Source organism: Botryllus schlosseri, chromosome 1 (assembly GCF_051294905.1).
Source record: "Botryllus schlosseri isolate E-star chromosome 1, Bs_hap1, whole genome shotgun sequence".
Classification (NCBI taxonomy): domain Eukaryota; kingdom Metazoa; phylum Chordata; class Ascidiacea; order Stolidobranchia; family Styelidae; genus Botryllus; species Botryllus schlosseri.
Window position 1 is genome coordinate 8,550,109 of NC_137236.1, and position 26,578 is coordinate 8,576,686.

At 40.8% G+C, this 26,578-nt stretch overlaps 1 protein-coding gene and 2 long non-coding RNA genes across 3 annotated transcripts in view; 2 read left to right on the top strand and 1 right to left on the bottom strand.

The window, feature by feature from the left end:
• LOC145432877 (uncharacterized) overlaps positions 1 to 13,515 on the top strand; it is an 89,436-nt gene extending 75,921 nt beyond the window's left edge. The window contains exons 2-7 of the mRNA XM_080309706.1: positions 7,209 to 7,334; positions 8,147 to 8,218; positions 9,995 to 10,114; positions 10,521 to 10,736; positions 12,017 to 12,112; positions 13,187 to 13,515. Of these exons, the coding sequence (XP_080165832.1) occupies positions 7,235 to 7,334; positions 8,147 to 8,218; positions 9,995 to 10,114; positions 10,521 to 10,736; positions 12,017 to 12,112; positions 13,187 to 13,428 (846 nt within the window). The 5' untranslated portion in view covers positions 7,209 to 7,234 and the 3' untranslated portion in view covers positions 13,429 to 13,515. The remainder of the gene's footprint in view (positions 1 to 7,208; positions 7,335 to 8,146; positions 8,219 to 9,994; positions 10,115 to 10,520; positions 10,737 to 12,016; positions 12,113 to 13,186) is intronic.
• Positions 1,211 to 2,366, top strand: LOC145440588 (uncharacterized). The gene is made up of 2 exons (XR_013915566.1): positions 1,211 to 1,968; positions 2,180 to 2,366. It is a non-coding gene; the product is annotated as an uncharacterized LOC145440588 (long non-coding RNA).
• Positions 2,389 to 3,050, bottom strand: LOC145440594 (uncharacterized). Its single transcript, XR_013915570.1, has 2 exons — positions 2,722 to 3,050; positions 2,389 to 2,534 (listed from the first exon to the last, which is right to left on the bottom strand). It is a non-coding gene; the product is annotated as an uncharacterized LOC145440594 (long non-coding RNA).
• Positions 13,516 to 26,578: the final 13,063 nt, after the last annotated feature.

The following is a 26,578-nucleotide window of genomic DNA, read 5'->3' on the forward strand; positions in this document are numbered from 1 at the left end:
ACACCAGAGATGAGCATGGATTAGGATTAGGTTTTGAAAAAACAGGATTTGTGAAATTTTGTCGGATTTGGATTGGATTTGGATTAGACATTTTTTCGGAACGGATTAGGATTTGGATTGGATTTACCTATTTTCTGGGGGATTGAAATGTCGTATGGCGAATGGCGACAAACTTTATTCAGATCAGTTATTATTGTACTTATGGTAGGGTTGCCATACGTCCGGAATTTCCCGGACATGTCCGGAATTTCACCGAAAAATCTGCGTCCGGGAGGAATTTATAAAATATGCCTAAATGTCCGGAATTTTGAAGGCTTGAAGCAGGCTCCAAAGTTTTTCGTAAATCAACATAAACAAAGTTATTTTCAAGCAGATTTATGCTATTCAAAATTGTTCTTCGCGCCGCTCGCGAGTTAATGCAACGTATAATGATATTAGTATGGGCTCCAGGCACCACCCTCGCCAAAAATGCAATCAAAATAAATATAAATAACCACCATTTACTGAAATAAGTCTGATTGTAATCGCAATTATAAGCTAACGGTATATTCCTAGAGTTGGTTAAACCGATTGGATGCTTCAATCACAGACAGTGGTTCCAAATCTAGGGCTCGTCCGCCTTTATCTGGAGATCGCGATGATGTTGGACGTAATCAGCTTCCTAGGCCGCGAGTAAGTTTGGGCAAGCTGAATTTTTTCAGTAATCAGCTTTACAAATTTTGAGCTTTGCCACGGAACATTTTCAAGTGGGAAACGAGGTCGCGAGCATAAAAGGTTGGAAATCACTGGATGTGCAACCTGCTGGTGCATTTTATAATAGCCTAATATATCGAAGAATCAATATTAATGACAGAATTCATACATAAAATTCAACAGTCAAATGCTAAATGCATGTAGTAAGTGCCCAACAAGTTACATCGAATACCCTATGGTGGCCCAAGATCAGTGCTTTTTGGGCCCTGACAGGCCAGACCCGACCCGCCAGATGATTTCATCCGGTCGTGGAGAAATCTATTGCAAACCCTAGCAAGTAGCAATTACCAGAGCTCACATTACAGATGGCTCAATTCATGACATATGTTCCACTTCACTCCTGTATAATGTATCTGTATATAGTCGATGGGCAATGCTTTGCTAGTGTGACGTCATATTGACGGTCAATGTGTTACAACTCATTTTAAAGGTCAACTATATCGACCAAAACAACTTTGGCTCATTTTATAGAGTTTTTTATGCTGATTCCAATAATATACATCCTAACTTCTAAAATTACGTATTTTCTGAGATATCGCAGTGCAAACTGCCGACCTCTGAGAAACGGCTGTAAAATCAGCAACCGTGTCGATGACGTACTACCATGAGGATTTTGCCGATACATGGAACACTGAATGGGATGTCTAAGTCAATCGTTGGTTGTTGTCTTCGCCTAAATTACCTGATGCTGCGTTGTTTCGATTCGTCATGCCCGACTGGACTATTCAACCTTCATTTAATGGTACTTTAGGTTCTTATAATTTGCGATGGCTTGTGTAGAGGAAGTACAGAAGCCAAGGTGCAAGGCAAGCAGTTCTGTTTCCATCTCATGTATTGATCCCATGGAAACGCCACCTCGGTAAGGACGAGGACGGCTAGCTGCCACGCACTTCAATGAAAACAGATGCAGAGAGCAGAAGAAAAGCAAGTCCGGAAAGACCCTTTTGCAGTCCAATATAAGGAAGGCTGCTGTGCTCACCGATGCACAGTGTTTTTCAATAAGCTGCTGTAGTCGGAGTAGGAGCACTTTGCCATCACACTTTCTCTACCGCAAAGGATGCTGTACAATGGTGAAGAACGACTTCTGGAGGCACATCTGTCATTCAATCATTGACCAGTTGACCACGAGGTGTGGCCAGAACCCCCTCCCCTTGCTGCTGCACGTGCAAGATTGCAACGAGATCAAGCCATACATCACGATGATGCCGTGTCACGGTAGGTAATTATTATTTCAACCTCACATTTCCCAACAAATTCAGAGATTTGTAACTTCAAACAACCACCCCTGATCTAGGCGTACATAAAAAACTCTTGTCCTGCTGCTGGCTTTCACATAGATATTGAACCGGTGTTACAATAAAAATAAAGTAAATGGAGTGTTAGTGATTGTATATCATTGGATATCTGCTGTAAATTATTATTTCAGAAACATTGACAATCCTGGCCGAGGGCATCATGCTGGAGCATAACATCAAAAAAAGAAAATTCGCCAAAGAATCCTGGGAATATCACTTATTCACAGAGATTTATTGAAATAATTTCCTTCTATGATATTATAATTTTTGCGATTCTGTATTTATTAGAACCCAATAAAAGCTTTCGACTTTTCTGTATGTATTAGGATCCAGTAAAAGCTTTTGAGTAAAGCCATTTTATTACATACAAAGATAAAGTGGAAGTAGCAGTCGGTGAGAACTGATCAGCGACGTCGGAATACTTCGGATCCAGTGCATGCGGCGGAGCTGAATTCCTTTGAGTGAATCTAGTCAGGTCAAGCGTCTCTGAAAAGTCAATATGTATTAGTTATATGCATCGGTCTTCAAGCTTAGATCGTCAGCATACCGCACAATCTTACATGCATGCGTTACACTAATTGTTTTAGACGCGCAAGTCCAATCATTTGACCAAACGGTACGGTACTTTCGTCGTCCAGTAATGCCTGATTGTATATACCATTCAATGGCTTACCTATACACGGGAATTCCTCAATAGTGTCGGAATCAGATTTACTAAACACCGTGTAGCTATCAGTTGAGTCCACAGCTTCAGAGGTTGACATTATCCCACTTCAACACATACACCACAGCCACAGCATCAGAAATCCTCATGGTACTACGTCATCGACATGCTTCATTGATTTTACTACCGTTTTCGTCTGTGGTGGCATTTTGCGACTTTCGCTGCTCGATATCTCAGAAAATACGTAATTTTAGAAGGTATGGTGTATATTTTTGGAATCAGCATGTAAAACTCTACTGAATGAGCCAAAGTTGTTTCGGTCGATATAGTTGACCTTTAAATTCCGCTAGTGGGCGCTAAACAGTGTCCGGAATTTGCTTAAAAATATGGCAACCCTAACTTATGGTTACTAAGTTATCTTGAATCAAGTGAATCGTTGGTTGTGAAAGAAAATTTTCGAATCCCTCCATTGCATACATTAGTATTTTTTCTGAATTTCCAGTTGGAATCGGATTAGGATTGGACATGGACTTGAATATGAAAAAGTTATGGATTAGGATTTGGATTTGGATTTGAAGGTTCGGATTTGGATTGTATTAGGACATAGAAATTTCAAATCCGCTCATCTCTGATAGACACTATATACCAGTGGTTCCCAACCTTTTTCCACTTACGTACCATTTTGAGGTTTTATGCAGTGCTCGCGTACCATCTATATAGGGTACGCGCGTTTCCACAATTTATGACGTCATACTCACGTATTTGACCTAGGCGAGGTGTATTAACAAATTCTATTAAACTAGGTTAGGGATGTCAAACATACGGCCCGCCAGACGATTTTATCCGGCCCGCATAGCAATTCTGAGTACATCGAAAAAAGATTATATTATCCATCGCATCCACAGTAATAAACCAAATTAGTCCTTGTTGACAGTTACATATCTTGTATTCATCACAACGCATACGCAGCGATAACGCCAGATGATGACTAAAGCAGGGGTGGCCAACCGTTTTGCCATTCACATTTTGACTACTCGTGTAGACTACGGCCGCATTCGAGGGCATAGTTGTAATGAACGAGCTGTACGCCAAATACCCAGGTTAAAGTGTCTATGTCCATTTCTGGTGAACTCCGGCCTAATCTATTTAATGGTAGGCTTACCATGCGCACCAAAATCGCGAGTGGTCACTGGTAATGTTAAGGAAGGAAGTGCTCATAGCCGCGCGAAGCGCGAAAAAAATTCAGATTCACCAATGAATTTCGTCATTGATATTAGTTTTACATATTACCATCAAACATTTATCCTTTTTCATCCCGTGTGATCAGATTCACTGGTATAGAGTTGATGTAGGGGTGTTTTCGAAAATTTAACGCAAGTTATAAATTATGATACATCTTCGGGTGGGCCAATTGGTATTAGTCACTTTGTAGCAAGCTGTTATTTCTTGGCCTCCCATCAGGATTGTTAGTATAGTGAGGAGCACACGATTCCGAGCTGATATTTCCATGTGAGGCGCATCATTTTCCATTGATGTTCGCATCTGTATTGTGGGGCTCTGATAGCAAAGAATGCTACTATATTAAAATCGAAAAATGTAGTCGCATTGAATCGCGCGCAGCGCGAAGAAAACTTCAATTAATTAAAATCTTTCAAGAAATCGGGAGTCAATTCGTAAATTCGAATTGCATGTCGACGGCCGCCAACACATACTAATGAATTGCGTGTCTACGGCCGCAAGTTGGCCACCCCTGGACTAAAGCAAAGGGAACACTGAAATATGTCTACTTGTATCGCCAGTAATGCCATTGTATTCAACCGGAAAAACATCGTATTTTCGCCAATTTCATAGTTCGCAAATGATGGTGTTGTGACTCGCTATAGAATGAAACCCCGACGATCCGTGTATTATCTATATATGCTTGATAATAAAGTATTCCAGCGAGAAGCAATGGCACGAGGCAACATCTTGGATTCCGTTGACTGGTCCGGCCTGCGAGCGATTTCATGACTTCGATCCGGCCCGCGATGCAATTTGAGTTTGACACCCCTGAACTATAGGCACTATCACCCAGGGTTGATGGGATGTATGGAATTGTTTTTTCACCTCCAGTCACAAGAAGAACAACATAATGAAATAACAACACACATTCAAAAGTCAATTTATTTAATGCGATGGCTGCATTTGTTTATTTTCCACTAGCTTGTCGATGCGTGGTATACGTTTGCTTGCAGCGCATCGAAATTCATGTATGCGCACAACAAGTCGGGTTCGTTTCTTCGACTTGATAGTCATCAGAGATGAAAATCCTTGCTCGCATTCCTACGTATAAGGGAAAATTAGCAGCTGATGGGGCATAGCGTGAGACGACGGCTTCAAAAAACTCAAAATCAACCTCACCTGAACTAGTAACTCCCTTCGGTCGAAAAAAAAACAGAATCTACTCGCGTACCACCTGGAAGACCTTCGCGTACCACTAGTGCTACGCGTACCACAGGTTGGGAACCACTGCTATAGACCGTAAGCCGTATGTGTCGTGTGACAGTCTCAAACCTCAAGGCCAAAATCTCCTATGCTGTACCGGAACCGAATTTCCGAGGCTGCTATCCGTAGTTCTTCAGAATTATGTTTTGGATTCAATATGACATGCCCAATCTATGAGATTACAATTCCGTATGTGTCCGAACTCCTCGACCTTTCCAGTTAGACTCACGCAATCTCCCGAGTTATAGTCATTTTCATTTCTGCAGATAATTAGTCAGGTATAGTGCGAACATGAACCGTGTCAAATCTTTGTTCCGTGCGCCGTTTACGCAGTTACCACACTTCAAGTCACAGCTCACCGGCAGACCTCTCGCGGCACATACGTTAAAACCACTGTTGTCGGGAAGTTCGTGTTACCTTACCACCAAGTTACTTGTTTACGTTGGAGAACGCCATTGGGACGTCATCTTGATAAAAAGTCGCTTGCAGCCCTTGTCCCACCACCCGATATTGTCACGAGCCGCCACTGACATTTTAAACAGTAATCGAACCGAGAGTATGGAACTAGTATATTCTGAGTTGTTGATGGGTTTACCCACGTTCAGTTTTGCTGACGTAGACAGGATTGCCAGTGAATCGAGGGGCAGTGGAAATAACAAAGATTAAGGATATAAATTATTCGTTGAGTCTTATGTAACAGATTTTTGAGGTTTGTAGAAATTTACACCAGCATAGGTTGTTGGTAGATATTTTCAAGCAGTTCAGTCGTTAGCTCTCACCTGCCTTTCCGTATTTTTATTTAAGAACTAGTAGTAATGACTTCGCAAGTAGCATCAGTAATGAGTTTGCTCATATCGGTATCTGCACAGTGTTGAGCGATGTACAGCACTTTGCAGGCAGTGTGATGTTATAAAATGTTGAATCAAAATTTTTAGTTATTTGTATTTTCAGCATGTAACGACACTGCAATTTTCTACGAGCAGGCGAAGCGCTATCATACCATGTCGAGAAACAGCCCTCTTCACAATTTGAAATTTACAATGAATAGACAAGCTGGTCAAATTATTTTAAGTCATTCGTTTTCATGTCCACATTGTCCAGCTGGTGAAGAATTCTGCAACCATATTTTTGCTTTACTGTATCAAATCGCTCATTTTTCAACCCTCAAATGCACCAAAGTCCCCCAACAAAGAGCTGCACATCACAGCCACAGTCATGCCACAGGCCTTTTTTTCTTCGTGCCCCAAAACCCGAAATCTCTATTTCCAACCTTTAAACTTGCTCCCTCCTATGAAATTCGGTAAGACTTGTATTGTAAAGACTTGCTATTGGTGAAAGTTGAGATCCCCAGAATGGAACAGCACGCAGCCAAATTTATGAGCAGTGAACTAATTTGACATGAAAGATGTGCAGTCTATATACGCTGTAGGCAACCCAAGTAGCCTATATAAATGGGATAGTCCATAATGAAACATAATAAATATTATAATAGCACTGTCTTAAATGCGATTCCATTTATGTGCCTTTTACATGTTGATTTGGCCGAAATAATGAAACCGCTTCATAATATGCAATAAAGTTGCTGTTCCGGTGAGCTGACCATTACCATTGTTTCGCCAATGTGGAATCCGGAGTAGCAGTATTGTAATGGTACCTTTGATCCGCCTCGAATCATCCTATTCAATTCGACTTTGGATAACTGGTCCGTCCTGCCAATACCCGTGTGAATTCAGTATACTGGACTTCGCGACAGTAATGCCAAGGTACGGCTATTACATCACGCAGTAATCAGTGGCTAGTCCTCAATCAATCATTATTTACTCATCTTGTCCGGCTAGCTATATAGTGTCACGGATCCTTCGGTCGTACTCCATTCAATTGGAAGAAATTCTTACTCGATAAGTTGATACAGCCGCCGTCTTTCGTTGGACCGCTGGTGTTTTGTTTTGGTAGGATATATTGCTGGTGTGGATGTAGAATTAAGTTCGTACCAATTCGATGTGTATCGGCAGGTAAAACCATCGTTGCTTCGGTCGACATGCATCGTCAATCTGGAGCGAAAAGAGTTACAATCCGCAGTGGGAAGCCGTTTGATACCGTACATTTCATTGCAATAACTGGAAAACGCGAAATTGGTGGTGAGATGCATACTCTGTACCACATTCAAGTTTGCGATAACCACGGTGCCCGCATGCTGATAATCTAATGGTTAACGTCGTCGCCCTAGTTCTCTACCTACTGCTGACAGGAGCCTGACAAATTTAACGACAACCCTATATCGTAGAATGAATACCCAATAGCCGATCAACAAAATGGCTTAAATAGTTCCGCGTCGTAGATGTAGGACCTTATGTCATGCCGGTCACATTGTTCATGTATTGATCTGTCTTGAGCAACGGCCCTCCCATCCTTATAATACAGTTTTATTCAATAGAGAGATGAGGAAGAGTGGTGTTACCGATGAAAACATCGTACCGTGATACCGCACTTTAGATAAGCTCAGCAATACCGACAGCTTTTGTTCAAATAAAGATGTATTCACAATATAGATCATTAAAATAAGGCCCTTATTTTGAACATTTATTTGCATTTCTTTGGCCATGACTATTTATGCATAAAAATCTAACATTACAGCAATTGGTTAATGTAGGCCTGCATATGCAGTGCACGACATGCGACTTGTACTACACGTACATTCAGGAGGCATGTTAACGTGTCTAAATACCCACGGAGTTCTTACGAATTGAATCAAACTGCAATAAACAGCACTTGCTTGACTAGACTCGGGACTGGTATTGAAGAATGACACATAGTATATTGTATACATTGAATATTTTGACTGATTTTCATCACTTTTTCATCAAGTAACTAGAAAGCTGCGGAATCTGAACTCGAACCGTAATATATTAATACCGCCTATTCACATTTTCATTATGTTCTTGTTCTAAAGGTCGGGGTTCGACAATTGATCCAGCCAACTCGCTCGCAGTCCAGGAAATAAAACTGCTCGATAAGGAAGGTGGTAAGCTATATTAATGACGTTTACTGTGCTGCCTCAAAAGGCTATGCGAGTGTTGGTCAGTAGTTCTGAATGTTGTAGGGTCGTTTACTGGCAAGATTTCAAAAAAAATGCTGACCAGCATCGTACATTTGTTTGAATTGCAGTTTTCGCATGGCAAAGTCCTCTTATCAAAATACGAGTTATTGGTAAGCAACGGGACTGTTCGGTGTATGTAAGAACTATGAGTTTTTTTTATAAATATTTAGGTTAGACTCTATACTGCCAAATATCGATTAATATGTCGGTTGAATTTGATCGAATATCTCGTCAAAGAAAATATCCACTTGCAGGACCTAGCTTTCACGTATGTGACTTTTAGTTTTTTCGTACTCTTAAACTAGGGGTCGGAACCTTCGGTTATTTTGATGATATGGTTTGGCAGTCTTGTAAATTGATGTGATACTTGATTTGCATTTCATCTATCAGTATTGCATCAACGCGTATCATTTTCAAAAGGACCATAATAAATATTCTTATGGAATCAAGCCCATGCGTCGTTAAGACGGTGGCGAATTGTGAAGTAAAAATGACCAATTGATATCAGGTTACAAAATTTTCTGTAGATGACGATATTATCCAGGCTGGAAGAAAGGAATTGACGTGCGTAACTGCAGGGTTGTAACCAAGCCATAAGGTTCCGAGTCACAAGTCAATCTCAATCTTATCGTTTTGACACGAGTCAAGTCGAGTCATTTTCAATTCACTAGCGAGTCAAGTCCGAGTTCAAGTCACGGAATAGAGTGTCGATTTTGAGTCATCGTGTTTGACTCGAGTCCGACCGAGTCCAAGTCATTCTGTTCACTGCTCAGTTCCGAGTTGTGTCATGTGAAACTCACTTTTTACAACTCCGCGTGGTGTTATTGAATGGTCCGCATTCATAATATACTAGTTTTCTTCATTTTTAGCAGTTTCTGGTAACATTTTTAGGTGCCAGTAATGATTGACGAAATAATAATCGTAGTGTAATAACTCTACTATTCTTCGAAATTACAATTAAATGCCTGTCTTGAAAGACCCAGTCTCAAGTCATATGACTTGGACCGAGTCATGCGTAATGACTCTAGTACAAGTCGAGTCAATACACAAATCGACTCTCGAGTTGAGTCGAGTCATTTTACCTTTTTCAGAAAATGACTCGAGTCAAGTCGAGTCACTAGAAAATCGCGAGTCGAGTCTGACTCGAGTCGAGTCATGACTCAAGTCCTTACAACCCTGCGTAACTGTAGGTAGAACCATTACCGTATTGCTACTTTCGCGCCTGTTTCAGGGATTACTTATATGCCGCAAAACTGTAAAACCCGTGTACTGTTGTGTACGGTTGTTGGTTTTGCTTCAATGACCCTACAAAGTTTCGAAAAATGTCAATGCGTCGGACGAGTAATGATATATTTACGATCATTACAACAGGATTGGCTTGTCCTGTCTTCTGGGGTACGCGAATCCGGTTTGGTAGATAATTTAAACAAGGTGGTGAAATGGCATGTGCGCAGGGCACCAGTGTCATTTCACCAAGATCTGGTCCACGGAAAAAGCCCGCCAACGTCAAGCTATTATGGTGTGAAGATGCCAGTGGGGCTACCCCTATGTCATCGACAATAGAAGACTTTGTTCTTCACGTATTAGGAAAACCAGTGGTTTCGTGTGCTGGAAGTGTTAGCTTTCCAAATCGATTTATCAGCGTGTTCGCGACTGTGTATATATTGTGGATGTACATTTCACCAATCTACGCTTCTTCAGATAACATCTTGTATAGTCCTGGAAGTTACGGAGCTGGGTCAAAGCGTTCATGTCTTCCTGGGATGGAACTTGAAGACTTGAACTCGAATGGTAGTGGCCGAGTTGTTCAAGCCCCCAAAGGTAGAACTGTCTAACGCGTTTGCTATCTGCATATAGAGTTAATGTAGTATCTGCGCGTTGCGAGGCCAATGGTCTTGTATTTATAGTTGGAAAGTCAACATTCTTATACAGTATTATATTAGAAGTAGTGGGTCATTGATATTGAATCCTCCCAAGAGTACGGCATTACGGTATCGAGGCACGGAATTTGTTGAGATCACTTTCTCCAGGTATGGGCCACTTGTATATTGAGAACTCTGATATTTGTCTGACTTGAAAAATCACTGGATCGGACATCAAAATGGCATCACTTCATCATTTGAAAGCCTCTTTTGTTTTACACACCTTACGCCGCAACTGACGGGTCATCACCAAGCAGTGTTAGCAACGAGTGTGATCAGTAACAATTTATTTTCTGCCATTACAGAAAGATTGGGTCTTCCTGTGTCTTTTGGTGCTCGTGGTTCCGATTTCGTGGACAATTTGGACGAAACAATTTGGAAAAAGCCAGACTATGGTGCGATGACCTCTCCGCAAGATACCAGTGGCATTTCACCGAGAGTTGGTCCTTGGAAGAAGCCCACCAAAGTTAAGGTCATATGGTGTAAAGATGCCAGTGGTACTGCCCGGGTCATCGAAAATAGTAAGATATTTTTTCATCTATTACTAAAACAGGTGCTTTCGTGCAATGCCCTTCACATTGACAATCATGGAAGTGGGCTATTTCCCAATCGATTGCCGTTCTCGCCCATGTTCTTGTTGAACAAGACACCTGATAGTTGGCCGAGTAATCATTGAGGAGTATAGGCGGCGACATCTGACCCGACTGCTGTGTGCAGGTTGGTATGTTGATCGCCGCTTGTAAATCAGACCTATGATGGAGGTGATGAACTAAAAACCGTTGCTACTCAGTTAACGTACAATTATTAACATGCATGACCTAAAACTTTATTTTAACGAAATCATGCCCTATGAAGAATTCCAGTAGTTACACCACACGTCATGTTGAAAATATTTATATTTTTGGTAACACAACGCAAGATACTCAACTACATTCTCGGGTAGAAAGTGTCTGTCCTGACTTAAGCTTGTCAGGAATGGAGAAAGAACGTTCTACGGCAGCAGTTGTTGGCTGAAAATATTGCACGTTGACCATAACACCACGTAAACCTGTTTGTTTCATTGTACCCTTTTGATTCACAATGAGATGTCAATGGGTAATCTACAACGGTGTACCTATAAACGAGGCTACATGCTGTAAAACATCAATTATAATATAAGTTCACCGACAACGCAAAATCTACGATAACAACAAATGAAGCGGTCAAAAATATTTTGGCTGTTTTTATAACTTGTGGTGATCCCTAATTAGGCAGTCAATGCTTTCTCTCGGTTTCGTCTGTTGCACGTTACATTGTTGCTATTGTCTTGTCACTATCCTAACGGTAACAATAAAGCCGCCGAATTATTTTGATATGTCAAAAAAATCGCCCTAATGATAACCGGTACACATGACGTGCACATTGTGGCTGCATTCGATGGCAGTAGTCTTACAATTCAGATTTGGAGGGCCACAATTTTGGAATTTGACCTTCAATAATTCAGTCGAATCGTACCCGATTTTCCAGCGAAGAAGTGGATAATGCCCATTTAGGGATAAAAATAGAGATTTGTTTTCCACTTTCAATTTATCAGTTTCAGTTTCATAAAGTTCGTGCGCTACGCGATTCTCAGTAGCGTGTTCTTAACAAATTTGATTCCTTGCACAAGCACATTTAGGCCGAGCTTTGTTTTAATTATATTGGCAATTCCGCAATCCATAATGCCTAATTTTTATTAGAAAAGATACCCGACTGCGCCCTCCCTACCTGAAAAGGCGAGCAGAAAGGAGTGATATTCAGAAATATGCACTTTTTTTATCAGAGGGATACGGTAAATTGCTCTTCACTGCATACGTGGACGTGGAAAAACAATCGGGAATCCCCATCGGAAGAAAATCGGGGGGATCCAGTGGCTATGGTAATTTTGAATTTCGATAGCAATTGTAGGCCTACATAAGACGCCATAGAAAGATATTTACTGCTGCAGATGCATATCACTTTAAGAATCCTCGACTCACACATTAAATTGTAAAAAACTGATCATACTCGGAAGTATTGAATTGCGGTTCTGCCAAGAATCAACCATCGTCTATTTCCTATTTTAGGAGTGCTATATCCTATTTTAGGAGTTCTAGAGTACGGTTTGACTTATAGGACTTGTAACTCCACTGGTTAATTATTCTTCTACTTACATTTTTCAGTTTTAGTCAGAATCAGACCTGCAATATTAACCTTATAAAGAGCTGTATTTTACTGCACTGTGGGAGAAATTAATTCTATTTCTAATGAGTAAGAACGATAAGAAATTTGACCGCCTCTGCCTGCAATCATTAGATTTGCAATCGTGGCTCGCTCTTCTGGTTTCTTGAGCAATCTCGATATCGAAGCTATAGTAACTGAAAGTGTCTTTGAAATCTCAACAGGCCGCCTTTGACATCCATTACAGATAATGCCATATACCTCGTCGCAAATTACTGACATAAGCACGCTCACGTCGTGTCACATCAATCTCGGATATTGACGCGCGGTTGACTTGCATTGGGAACATGTATCGTAGCGAAGATTAGTCGCTATATTTGCCCTCCTTGTGAAGAAATGTCCTTCATTCGCCCCGGCATCGTCGCTTTAGAAAATTTAACCTTTCCGACTAAAATGATCAATAATACCACCCAAGACGTTGAATTTTGACCTGAAAGAAAGACGAGGGGAATACATGGAAGTCTCTGAAAAGTGACCTTTTTAGTCGGAACCAGCGAAATATTGTTGGGTAGTTGGCAATTTGGGAGTGAGTCACAATGATGTCCTTCTTTTTAGTATATACATCAAAATTTATAAATACATAGAATAAGCTGTTTTCACAATCTCGCTGAACTCGCTGAACTAACTCTTATGGTACGAGAAAAAAGTCCTTGTTTTCCCGATTCAAAAATATGGTCCCCACGTTACAGGTGTTCACTTTTATGCTCTTGACCAATGGATTGTTAATTTTAAGATGGCGATGTGTCGGAATCGATCACTGAAAAAAAGAAGTGTTGGAAGAAGTGGACAGTCCGCATTTCAAAGTTGGTCATTGGGATCGGCTGCATCGCTATAATTTTCTGGATAGTGATCATCGTGATAGAGATCTTGCGAGCTCACGGGTTCACTATAAATTTGTTTTGGGACCCATTCAAACAGGCCCGAGGAGATCCCGATTGGCTTTTCCTGTTCGACCAAGCACCAAAAAGTGGCTGAGAGCACGGTAATGATTGAAGTGGGATCCCCGCGTTTTACATTGGAGGTAGATTTTGATCTGCCTCCAATAAACGTGTGCTGGGTATATGTTATGTGTGTGCAATTGTACAGGACAGGGGTAGGTTGAGACAGTGACATTGTGAGGCTGCCAAAAATTGATGTTTACGAGATCGTGGTGCGAAATGGCGGCGATTTGGCAGTTGTGTTTGAACAGTAGAGCTCTTACTCACCAATCCATTCACGCACCTCTGCTGACCATTGATCAATTGAAGTATACAACAGATGGATGTGGTAAATTGTGAAGTTGCGATAATTTGATGTCGTTTAGGTGATCGTGGTACGAAATCGCATCGATTTAGTAGTAGGGTTTGTGATGTTGTCTACTGCGGCGTATGCTGTCGCGGTGATTTATAATTAGCCATGGAGCCCCATGCTGATCAAGCCAATTGAGGCAAACCCGTGGGAAACAAATCCATTTTCTTCCATTTAAACTGCATACTTCATTGTTCAGGGAAAGCCTACTGGTAGATCAATGATGTTATTGTTGAAACGAAGAATATTATGACGCATCTCACTATGAACTAATATGGCGTGGAGTTCCCTCACGAGCCATCGTCACATATCTGGTTAGAACGAGTCTTATTCAAATAATTAGTGTCGTTATCGACTCACTGAATTAGGCTAACCTATTATCGTCATACCTGTCCTAGAAATGTGTGTAAATGTGTGTATGCCGCTTGCTTTTTATATATTCTCTGCTTTACTTATTATTCAGTGTATTACGTGCCTCCATTTTACATCGTCTAGGCATTGAAGGGTGTCTCATTTCAAAGACTACTCCAAGTCGTTTCGACACCTTATCATCTTTTCATTTTATCGCAGTTTTGTGGTGTTTTGAATTGATGAAAATATCAATAAACTGGTACTGATACTGTAGTCCTGATCCATGAGGATGAATGCTACCTATTACTTTGTTAATGTAGTTTTGAGGTCTATACCTCATTTCAAAGATAAGCCAGTCACGGGTTCATATAAATTTATCACGAATTCGCGCCACTGCTAGATGTGGATGAAGCAGACGTAGTTGAAAATACATATCACCCCATATCGCAACGACGTGCAGTTCTGCTTGATCTCAGCGTGTTCCAATATCGTACCCAAATTGCCTGACAAATGGACATATGGTTAATTCCCATGCTATGCAAGAGCAATCAACCCTTTGAGTTCGATTGTGATGTGACGAGTAGCGTGGATAACGTGCGAAAAATGGATTTGCAATTTGATTCAATGTCTTCTAAAATAAGAACCTTTCAAAATGGTTGGCGTTCACACGAACCTGAACCTTTTAGAGGTTCACACCATCCTTATTGATTAGGCTACCTTGTTGTTGAGTAACATCGGATAACAACCGTTGGGCTACTGCTGTAGCAAGTTATCGGACTGCTTTTTAGATAGTTCCACCTAATGTGTAGTGGCGTAAGCCATTGCTCGGTAGTCGCTAATATGCAACCTGCAATTTTCTAAGTATCCACGTTCTAGTAATTAAAGCAGGTTACCATGTTACTCTATGTAATTTTCGATAGTATCTATACGTAAGTAGTTTTTGCATTTTCATTTTCCACCTGAACTTGATGTAGTTTTGAAATGCCATGGAAGTCCTTAAGGCTGTCACGACTCGAGTCGCGATTTTTTCGCGACTTTACTTGACTCGATTTTTTTAATGCGTAAAATGGCTCGACTCGAGTCAATGTGTGTATTGACTTTACTTGTACACCAGTCATTGAGAATGACTCAAAAATCAAGTCATATTATTCGAGACTATGGGACGACCAAGACAGACATTTCATAGTACCTTCGAAGAATGGTAAAGTCACCACATAATGGTACTTCGTCCATCAGTCCTGATACTTGGAAGATAGAACCCGATATTATGAATTCGAGCCATTGTATATCCCTCGAGCAGAGTTGGGATAAGTAAATTGATCCGGATCGTACTCGGAACCGAAGGGTGAACACAATGATTCGGATTCGGACTCGAGTCAAAACTAAAAAACAGAGATTGACTTGTGAATCGGAACCTTGTGACTTGGTTACAACCAGGGCTTTGAAGCCGGAGCTGGAGCAAGGAGTCGGAGCCCTGGAGCCGAAGCTCTACCTAAAATCCAAGAGAATCTGGAGCTGGGGGTGCAGCCGGTTCTTTGAACAGTAGCTCCGGCTGCGATGTATTTCATAACATGCTATGCATATACCGATGGCTGAATTCACATAATTTTACGATAAGTGTTAAATTATTTTAAGAATTGTTGCCTCGTTGGAACCACCTTTTCTGACTAACCGGTAACAATGTTTATACATAGGCGCCAAACCTGGGTAGGCTGGATTTGCCGCGCTCACTCCGTAATCACTGTATTATGGATATACCCTCAAATTCGTAATCAGCACAAAACCGATGAATAATTATGTGGTTCGAAAATTAATGTAAACCATGCATGTCACAGAACGGGATTGGTGCCTATATGAGATGAGCAATATACTCAATTAGGAATAAGACGAATATATAAGTGACGTCATAGGATATAACCATGACCTTGCTGCACAAGTTGATTTAGACGCCGAGATACATTGTCTCCTTTCTGGATTGGACGAGCAACTGCATGTCCCTCATTGATAGTTTTTTAATCGTAGCGCCAAAATGGATGGTGTGTTATCGTTTTTGCTATGAATTGAAATTCATTCAAGCGCATAATCGTTTACTCAAGCATCGTTTCGCGAACGTAAATAGATCGCTATAATACTAGTCCGCATAGCCCACAATTGCCGCGATGCTAGCTAGTCAATGCGGTGTCCAAACCCTGCCCTGGTGTTGAACATAACAGGGCAATTAGTGATTGGATGCGCGATTTCCGATTTCTAATCATCAATTTTGTGTATTCATTCTTGTCTGCTTAATGCACTCGTATTCTTGACTTGTTGCATAGTGTCACTTGCGAGCCTGCAGTACAACTCGTTACTGACTTGTACAATGCACTAGTCAGACTCGAGTCACCTTTTTCTTATGACTTGACTAGACTCGAGTCACTTTTTGAAAAATGACTTGACTTGACTCGGCGTATCAGAAATGTTGATTGACTCGTGACTCAGTGCAAAATTCACGAGTCAATATCAAGTCATCAAGTAGTCGGTGTCGATAAAAATCTCTTTATCTTGCATATGTTCGGATCGTTCGCGAAACGCTGATGTATCCCGTGAGAGCGACCAATAATTCAATGATCGTACGTTTTACTGATCCTCCATTATTCTCTAACAAATAAATTGGCCGCAAACGAACTGATCGAAGCTTACAGCTTACGCTATCGCTAACTAGTGTAGTAAAGTAATTTAGAGCAAAATGTCTATATCTGTTCTATGTTCCTACCTAACAAAACCTCTTGTTTAATTGAAATTAAATTCGAATATAGTTTATATAGTCGATCCTCAACTATTGGCGCATGCGCGAATTGTATCATATCAAGTTGTAAATGGGTCATGTAGCCTTTCGCATCTTATCAATTCCTTTCTCTATTATTTATTTTGGTAGGTAACTATAAACTGAGACCATGCAATTACTTACGTAGTTAGCATTTCTACGAATATGTGAGCGATACAGCCGCTTCTTCCGTGTATATAACTCTATATTCGTTCATCGTTTCAAAATCAATGACCACTCAACCAGTATTTCACACAGCTAGCAAAATGCAATGACGTAATCATGTCTAATACTTCGAAAACTTCGGCTTGAATTGTGACTTGACTCGTGACTTGACTCGACTTGACTCGATTTGACGCGACTTGACTCGACTTGACTCGACTTGACTCGACTTGACTCGACTTGACTCGACTTAACTCTACTTGACTCGACTTGACTCGACTTGACTCGACTTGACTCGACTTGACTCGACTTGACTCGACTTGACTCGACTTGACTCGACGATAGATTGATCCTGGCACGGACATATTTAGGGCAATGAAGGAGGAAATGCTCGACGGTTTCTTTGATCCCGCATGCATCACAAAGGCCATTTTGATGACATTTAATTCTGTGTAGATGACCGTTCAGCCTAGAGTGACCAGTCTGCAGTCTAATTAGGATTCCAGATTCCCTGCGTGACAAATCGATAATTGGGTTAATGTCCCTGATTGACTCGACTTGACTCGACTTGAATCGACTTGACTCGACTTGACTCGACTTGACTCGACTTGACTCGACTTGACTCGACTTGACTCGACTTGACTCACTTGACTCGACTTGACTCGACTTGACTCGACTTGACTCGACTTGACTCGACTTGACTCACTTGACTCGACTTGACTCGACTTGACTCACTTGACTCGACTTGACTCGACTTGACTCGACTTGACTCGACTTGACTCGACTTGTCTCGACTTGACTCGACTTGACTCACTTGACTCGACTTGACTCGAAATGACACCCAACACTGCAATGCACGACGTTGAATCAAGTTCTCAAATATTGATGCACCACCAAATTGTCAGTAACACTAATTTGGAGTTTATTTGATTCGTTTGAAGGGGAACCTCCTATACTCACTAAACCTGATCGACGATGTACGGACTGGTAACGAGCGCACAAATATCGAATTTGAAGCCATTCGGTATATTTCGTAAAACGTGAATTTCTGCTGATAAGGTCACGACATGCGCTCATTTCTGCGGTTACATCTAAACACATCGCACCATTTCAAGATTAAATTGTACTGTATGGCTTAATATTAACGAGCGCAGTACCGGTATTAAAACATCACACCACTGTTTTAATTCTGTATCATGTGCACAATGTACAATAGTACTTGCAATGGCATGAAGTAAATTACGTTCTCATGCGATTATGACGTCATAGACAGATGACACGAAGTAATTATCACGTCACAGGACTTTGCATATCCCCACAAAATGATGGTTCCTTGCGACGGCTACAACCGAACCATACTTGCCGGAGCTGGAGCAGTGATATCAATGAGCTCCGGAGCTTGGAGCCGGAGCTAATTCATCATAGAAGAGAGCTCCGGAGCCGGGGCTGGACCAGTTTAAAATTTACGACTGCTCCAAAGCCCTGGTTACAACCCTGGATATTCCTAACTCGACTTGCAATTGAGTAGAAAGTCACATCGTTAGTACTATTTACACTTGAGTAGCAAGGCTGAATACTTTAACCACCTGTAAGTGGAATATAGTCGACTAAATTAGCGAAATCGCGCCGGCTGGCTACCATTAGAGGAAAATATTGATTCATATCTTGCGCAAGGGCACATGCAATCCCGCGTGTGATGTCTGCAATGCACATGATCGTGTATTCAAACTGACTGCTGCGACTCATGATACTTTGCCGTGCATATCCATGGATGACGAATACTCCGTACTTGTTATGGCCTATGGTTAAACAATATGACATGACAAACCAAAAATTAGGTGAGTGTATTATGTGGTTAGCACGCATTAACGACTGTGTTGTTACGATGTTTCCGGGGGCACTTTACCTCAAACAGAGTTGGCCGGCTCAGCAGTTCGCTTTTCGGTGTATTCAATCGTGAGTCACGTGTTGCGAATCCATCCGTTGGTTAGTAATCTAAAAATTGTATACAATGGCAGCCGAGGCCAGCATAGCGATAAAAATAAAAAAAAACTTCGACCGCAAGGGCGCAGTCAAGGGCTTCCGCGAATGGATCCACCAAATTCCTTGTCGACATTTACAGAGAATGCAATATAAGTCAATTATTTTATGTTGTGCTTGTCAGGTCTCAATAGCAATTTAATGTAATTGAAATTGTAATTGAGCAAATTTTTTGTCAAATTACAATTACAATTACAATTACACAAAATAAAAATGCTTAAATTACAATTACATTACAATTACATTGAAAAATGTAATTAATTACATTGAAAAATGTAATTAATTACATTCAATTACAATTACAAATTACAATTGATCCAACTCTGTTGCATACCGACCCCACAATCTCCCTTTGTGATCCATATACCGTTAACGTATCTTTGCGAGCAAAATTTCGCTAAAAAATGAGCGATTTCCAGCTATCATTCAAATTCAAACGCCAATTTCTCGAACCTGCCAATAATAGGTTGATCACGGATCCCAACATCAACAGAATCCGAATCTTCGGCAACATTTTAAAAATGTATGAGATGCCGCTTTACGAGATCGTTTTGTGACTTCAATATCGATGCTAAAATAAAATAATGAACCATATTAAATATAGTAAGGCGCGGTTAACGTTTAACCAGGTTTAACATCAACAAATAGACGTTTACTCAGGGATATAAATATATATCCGTTGTTTTACCGCACACCAAATTGAAGAGTTCTCAGCTATACTTGACTTGATCGCTGTGCTGTACACTGACGACCTCATGCATAGGCAATCTCGTGCGGTCTGTGATATCGAAAGTGGGCGTCAACATGATATGCTATTTTCAAAATCACTTGACAAAGCTAAGCACAGTTCACAAACGCATTTATTTTCTCGGGAAACAATCAGCTCATGCACTTCCTTGTGATTCGTTCCTATCTGCTGCTCCCCTCTATTACTATAGAAAAAATGGGAAACATTGCTGACACTTTATTTAGAAACCCGTACACGCGAGGCCTGGACGAGCGAATAACAATTCTAAACTTAAGCGAGTTGGCTTTTCGAACGTACAAGCTATCATCAGTGGTTCTCATCATGGGGATCGCGAAACCTCCAACTATGCAAAATAGTTTATAACCTAGTTTGAATTTCTTTTTAATTAGAGAATAAATCACACGCTTCATCAATGCTAAAACTTCAGGACTCACAGAAACGGAATAGCCGTCTGAGATGAAATATTCTACCACGCAAACTCATTGTATTGTCAAATGCCAATAAGTTACTGTTCAAAGCTCCGCTCCCCAGACCCGCCTTTCAAATCTATTGTTACAAACTTGATATTAGTGCGCCATATGGGACGGGCTTACGTGATGTGTATATGACACTATAACAAGGCTTTCAAGCAGGCCGGAATGTTGAATTGCTTTAGCTATTGAGCCGTCTTTTTTCATACATTGTCAAATTGTAAAAGAAGTGAACCAGTTAACTATAGCTCATACCATCATGTTGAAGATATATGCCATGTAGCGTGAAATGATAGAATAGCGATACAATTGCTGCTCGCTAAATAGACCCACACACATCTGGAAAGATTTCGGCTGACATTAGCAATGAGCCAGCCCACTACGTCAAGGTTTGAGCTAAGCGCCGGATTAGGTCATATCTATTATTGCATGGTTGCAAGGATAGACTACATCAAAATTAAGTAGGGGAGATGTGGTACCGATGGATCAAAAATTGGAAAATGTTCGCTGGCCCCAAAATGTTCAGCCGAAAACAGCAGATCTTTTGCTGGCTGAGCACTTTGATACAAGCTCTACCTATCGCGCACATATACATGAATATCCGTCTCTTTTCATAAAATATTTATGGACGTTTAAAATTTGTTGCTCGAACGTGTCATCGGTCCCCACCCGGTGGGTCCAATGGCACGCGACCCGGGGACCTATGACACATATACCCTGAAAAACTCAGATGTGACACCTTTTCTTGCTCAGTATTATAATATAAGCTACAGCAAGCCAAAGAAGAATTTTCGGTCGCAACGGTCAAAAAAATGGATTAAATATTGACTCAAATGTTGTCATAAAATCGGGTTTCGATTTAGGCTCGGACTTATAAATTTGAGGGTACATACATATTGCCCGAAAATCGACAGCGTGACTTCCAAAGACCTCGTTATAGCGATAAAACATCATATTCAATTATTACAAAAATATTTTCTGTACGTAGTCATGTTTCATTTGTTTCATGATTAGAATGCTTGATTATTTTGCTTGATTTGGCTATTGTATCATCGGTCCCCACCCTAATAATTTTGTACATGAATCGAAAAAAATTCCACTCAAGGAAAGAACTGAAAAAAATAATAGGTTCCATTATATAGCCTGATACAAGCCCTAGACTTCACAATAAAAATGATTGCTGGTTTGTTCGTGTTGAAGGTTACAAAGAAAAATGTATATATCGATCTAAGTTTAGTTTACACCCCCCAAAACAAAAAACATCTGTGAGAGACCCCATAGTTCGCGCACGTCGAATTTTTTTGTACGTGAGGAAAGATGTTGCCAGCGTGCAATTGTAGAAGAGTTCACGGAGTGTAATCATGGAATTATCATAGAGAATTTTCAAAGTATTTTCGGTCCCAGTGATCCATCGGTACCACATCTCCCCTACCTCTACTGCATGCAGAGACTTGATGGTTTTCGGGATATGGGACCTTTATAACAAATGCAGAGATTTGATAAATTACCAATAGGTCTGTTCAAAAATAACTTTTTTTCTGAATCTTGCGGGTTACGTGATTAAATCGTTAGGTTGCCTTAATTGCCTTGATTGGGGGATAATCCCAGGATTGTCATCGAAAAACTCAAATAACTCCGCTTCTACGGCTTGGAATTGAGTCAAATTTGTTTTGCATCGTTATTGAAGACAGCGCAACAATTTTATGGGGTTGGAAGAAAAATTTGAAAAATTTTTTTTTTGCATTCATAGGCAAATTCGAAATTTTCAAACTCTGCGAAATCCGCGAATATTGGTTGGAATGAATTCAAATTTGGTGTGCGTCGTTTTTCAAGGCAACCTAACGATTTAATCACGTAACCCGCAAGATTCAGGAAAAAAAGTTATTTTTGAACAGCCCTAATGACCAAAGAGGGGGAGCCTTCGAACAGGCGGCCCCCGGGCGACCGCCCACCTTGCCCACCCTAAAAGCCACCACGGATGTTGACCAACCGACGAAGCACATGCTTGGTAATTCTCGATGACTAAATTTGCCTAATTCGAAGACTTTGGTCCCACTCATTCTTGGCCGATTTAAACGGACAAACGGCTTTGTCTGAATTAGGCCGAAAATCAATGGTTAGTTTTATTGTAATGCTCAAAGACAGATAATATTGTTTTGTCGCGTATTTAATGAATTGCAGCTGCTCTACTGCAGTAATTGGCACTGATCGCAAAAAAACGCACAATACTTATATGCTTATCTTTAGGTTAATTGCACTGTACAGTACTGTATTGAGATACCAGGCGATTCAATAATTATCATACACTACTAGTTGCATTAGGCTACTCTGTAAAACAGACACATAGGTTTAAATAGTACACTAAGTACAGGGATTCTTCAAGGGCTGAAGGACTATTTTCACCTGATAAAAGTACCCTCGATAACAGTAGGAAATTAAAATCTAAAAGCAGATAACTGGCTGAAGACTATTCGACTAAACTTTTAAGAGTTCACTGTGTATTGTTAATGGATGGATCGAGTTTGTTTCATCCTAATAATTTATTTTTTGTTAAAACGAACGAAGGACTGTTTATTGTAGGCTACTGTAAGACTTGCGAACATGTGTCCCTTTTGCGCAGAGATATGTCCGATCAAACCGGAGTCTTTACGGAAAATTTTCACTTATATTCAGTTCCCAACCAATGTGTCCAAATTCATGGGATTGGATTGTCAGTTCATGGAGAACTTTAACACGACCATTGTTTCGGTCCTGGTCAAATTTACAATACCGCGTCGCGTAATCTGTGATATCTGAACGTTGGGTTAGGACCATACCATGATTTTCAAGCGTGGTAGACTCACTACGCCACTTTATCACTCCCATAATATCAATGGTACTGCTCAAGTAGTTTGTCTACATAAAACTTCCCAAAATGTGATTGAATATGTGATCTGCAGTGGCAGCTAACTTCATTCGCAATTTGAGAACATTCGGTCAATATTTCTGCAAATAGTTATTCCGATCATATTAATAAAATGACCTTAAATTGTGAACTCAAAGATTCTAGAAAAGCTAAACCTTTCGGACCTAAAAAATGCTCTGTTTATTTGCACCTTCCTTACATTAGGAAATCAAATTCGATCATCGGTGAGCCATTGGTTCTCATAAATGGAACCTCGGATAATCTTCATGACGAAAACTCCGATGACTGAAACGCTGAAGTTGTACTACCTGGGACATATCAGAGCTACATAATATAGCAATACACGTGTCGATGTGATAGTCGGTATGTGGTTCGCACATCCCGGCGTTTGCAGACAAAAAGTCGTCCTCATGTCCTACGGTTGATTAGAATAAATGATTATGTTTCTCCAACGCCATCATCGCATTCATTTGGCATATGCCAAAAATAATACGGCCTGGATATGGGCTGATATATCTCGAATTCTCCTTTGTCCATAGCTGCCTAAATGGATGGCTCACAAAAACCTTGTCCTGGCGATCTGAGCCGCACCTCATAAATGCCACCTGCATAAATAATTAAGCTTCCCAGGACGAAATGCAACTTCAAGTCGCACACAAGAAGTTCGAGGTCTGGTGCATTTCTGCCATTCCGAAATCTCGTGACTACATAAAACAGGGGTGGGCAAACTTTTCAGCTCGCGGGCCGCATTCAACATCTGAATCCATTCGCGGGCCGCACTATCTAAAATTGGGATTATAAACCAAAACGCAATATTGATATTTGATTATATAGCGAGGACATGGGGATAATAGATGTGCTTATTTAAAACAAGACAAACTTTGCTTTGATGATATCGTGCACGCGTCAGAAACATATAGTGGCGAGATTGCATAAGCTGGCGGACCTCAATAACCAATTTGTCAAAACTATAGAGATGAAAGTCGGTTGGCCCGATTCTTAGAGCAGGATTGAAATTTAAATCTGTGAGCAGCGATCTGTTCATAGATTTACTAATTCCACTTTTGGTTCAGCTCCAGGACACACTTTGCTGACAGCATCATAACCATATTAGCTTCGAACACGATTCTACTATGTGTAGATAAAATATAAATAAACCCATTGTACGCATACAGACAACGAATCTACCTAAGACACGCCTGAATGGAGTGGCCAATCTGAAATCCCACTGGTGATTCAAATTATGTTAGTATCCCACTGGTGATTCAAATTATGTCAATCTCGTTGCAGCTATCCCGCTGTGATATTAAGTAGCCTATTTACCTTAGATCAGTGGTTCTCAAACTTTTGAAGACACGCCCCCCCCCCCCCCCCTTTATGATGGTGAAATATTTCGCGCACCCGAATCGTCATATCACAGAACGCAACCAGGATGCTAGCAAGCCTAGCGGGTAGTTTGATGACATCGAAGGTTATGACTGTGGATGGATGAGAGATTTTCAAATATGTAATTCAGACTAAATACAGAGCAATAGGCCTATCTACATGTCGCTAGATGTCCCGACAAATTACCCGACGTAAGGTTACGCATTCGTGCGTCACAGACGACGCAAATTTGTCGGGAAATCTGTCGGGTAAAATTGTCTCGCGAGGTTACCCGATAAAACAGCAGGGGAAATCGCCTATATCGGGTAACGGAAACGTTCGTTCTGAGATTTTAGTTTGGTTTAGGTATTTCCATGGCTGTATAATTGATCTTAAGTCTGTTTTATAACATTATAAGTGACTTTTAGCACCTGTGGGTATAATTATATCGTCGAATGGCGATATGTCTAAAGTACCGTACGAAACGAACCTGATATGGAAGAGCCAATTTAGCATCCGATACAAAACCACCCGCTTTGTCAAACATATTATAATTTAGGCTGTAAAAATGTTTGTTGTAGCATATTTGTGAACTTCAAGTGTTCACTAAGGTTATTCACGTTGAGAACCGGTCCTATTCGGAATATATACATGGCACATCAATAGGCTGCCTAAGGTTTCACAGTTCCAAACGACTCCTTTTGCAGTGATATGCGTTCTTATTCGCCTCTGACAACTATGCAATGGAAAACATCACATGGATGAATGTTAATAAACTAATTATAAACTCTCGAATGCAATGCAATGTGTAGTTTCGATAGATAAACCTGTGACATGTAAAACGGCGAATCTGTCGGGTAAGCTGTCACCATTCGGGGAGTCCCCCTACGTAATAATCACTGTCGGGTAAATATAATGGACATGTAGATAGCTCTAATAACTATGAATTGGATGTAAATAGCGTGGTGCGCGAAAAAAATTTTCGGTTGAGCTCAGCTTCGCGCCCCCCATCAGATGTTTTCACGCCCTCAAGGGAGGATCCAAACCACTTTGAGAACCACTGTCTTAGAATTATCATGGTGAAATATACTAAGAAAAAGTTAATCAAGTCCCTGCATTATTTCGATTTTTAGTACACATTTTAATAATATTTTTAAAAAGTTTCGTTAGACTCTCGCGGGCCGCACAGAACGGTGTTGCGGGCCGCATGCGGCCCGCGGGCCTTAGTTTGCCCACCCCTGATATAGAAGATGTTCGGTCACGAAATAACAACAACACACAACCAAGTAATTCATAAAAACGGACCAGCACCATGGACATAAAAGTATTGATTACGGGCCCTAAACTTTCAAAGACACCAATGAATCTGACCATGGGGCCAGTAGTTACAAATCCGACAGTAATATGTGCAATTCCAATTTCATTGACCGTTTTCAACCTTGTATTTTTTTCGTGCTATGCGCGAATAATCAGCATAACAGATTCACCCCCGAAAACAAGAACACCATCGTAACGATAATGGTAGTCGCCCCCGCCCCCAGAACTTTGATTTATCAAACTATTGGGGAGCTTAAGACTAGCGTTTTGGAGGCGCTGACGAAGTTCTGTTACGGTCCCGTATTTTTTTTCCTGCCGTCTTTCAAACACCGTCTTAGAAAAATAGAATCTCTTGGGCATTTCACGGTAAAGTCCCGTGAAGAGTCGAGTCCCATTTTTGAGATACATCCCAACTATACCTATATAGGCTACCCCGTTGTGCATATTTTGCATATACCTCGCAAATCCGTCCCGTAACAATATCCTTAGGAATTGGGAGAAAAAAAGACGCTGTCAGTAAAGTCTCTACTACCGATGCTTCCAGTTCTGGACATATCGACAATCCAGTATATTCCTGACTGTACGCGTCTTTGAAAAGCCGGATCTAAGCGGCTTAACCCACTTTACGTCCACACACAAGTCTTGCAAACTACCACACAATAGCCCACAATAGCCCA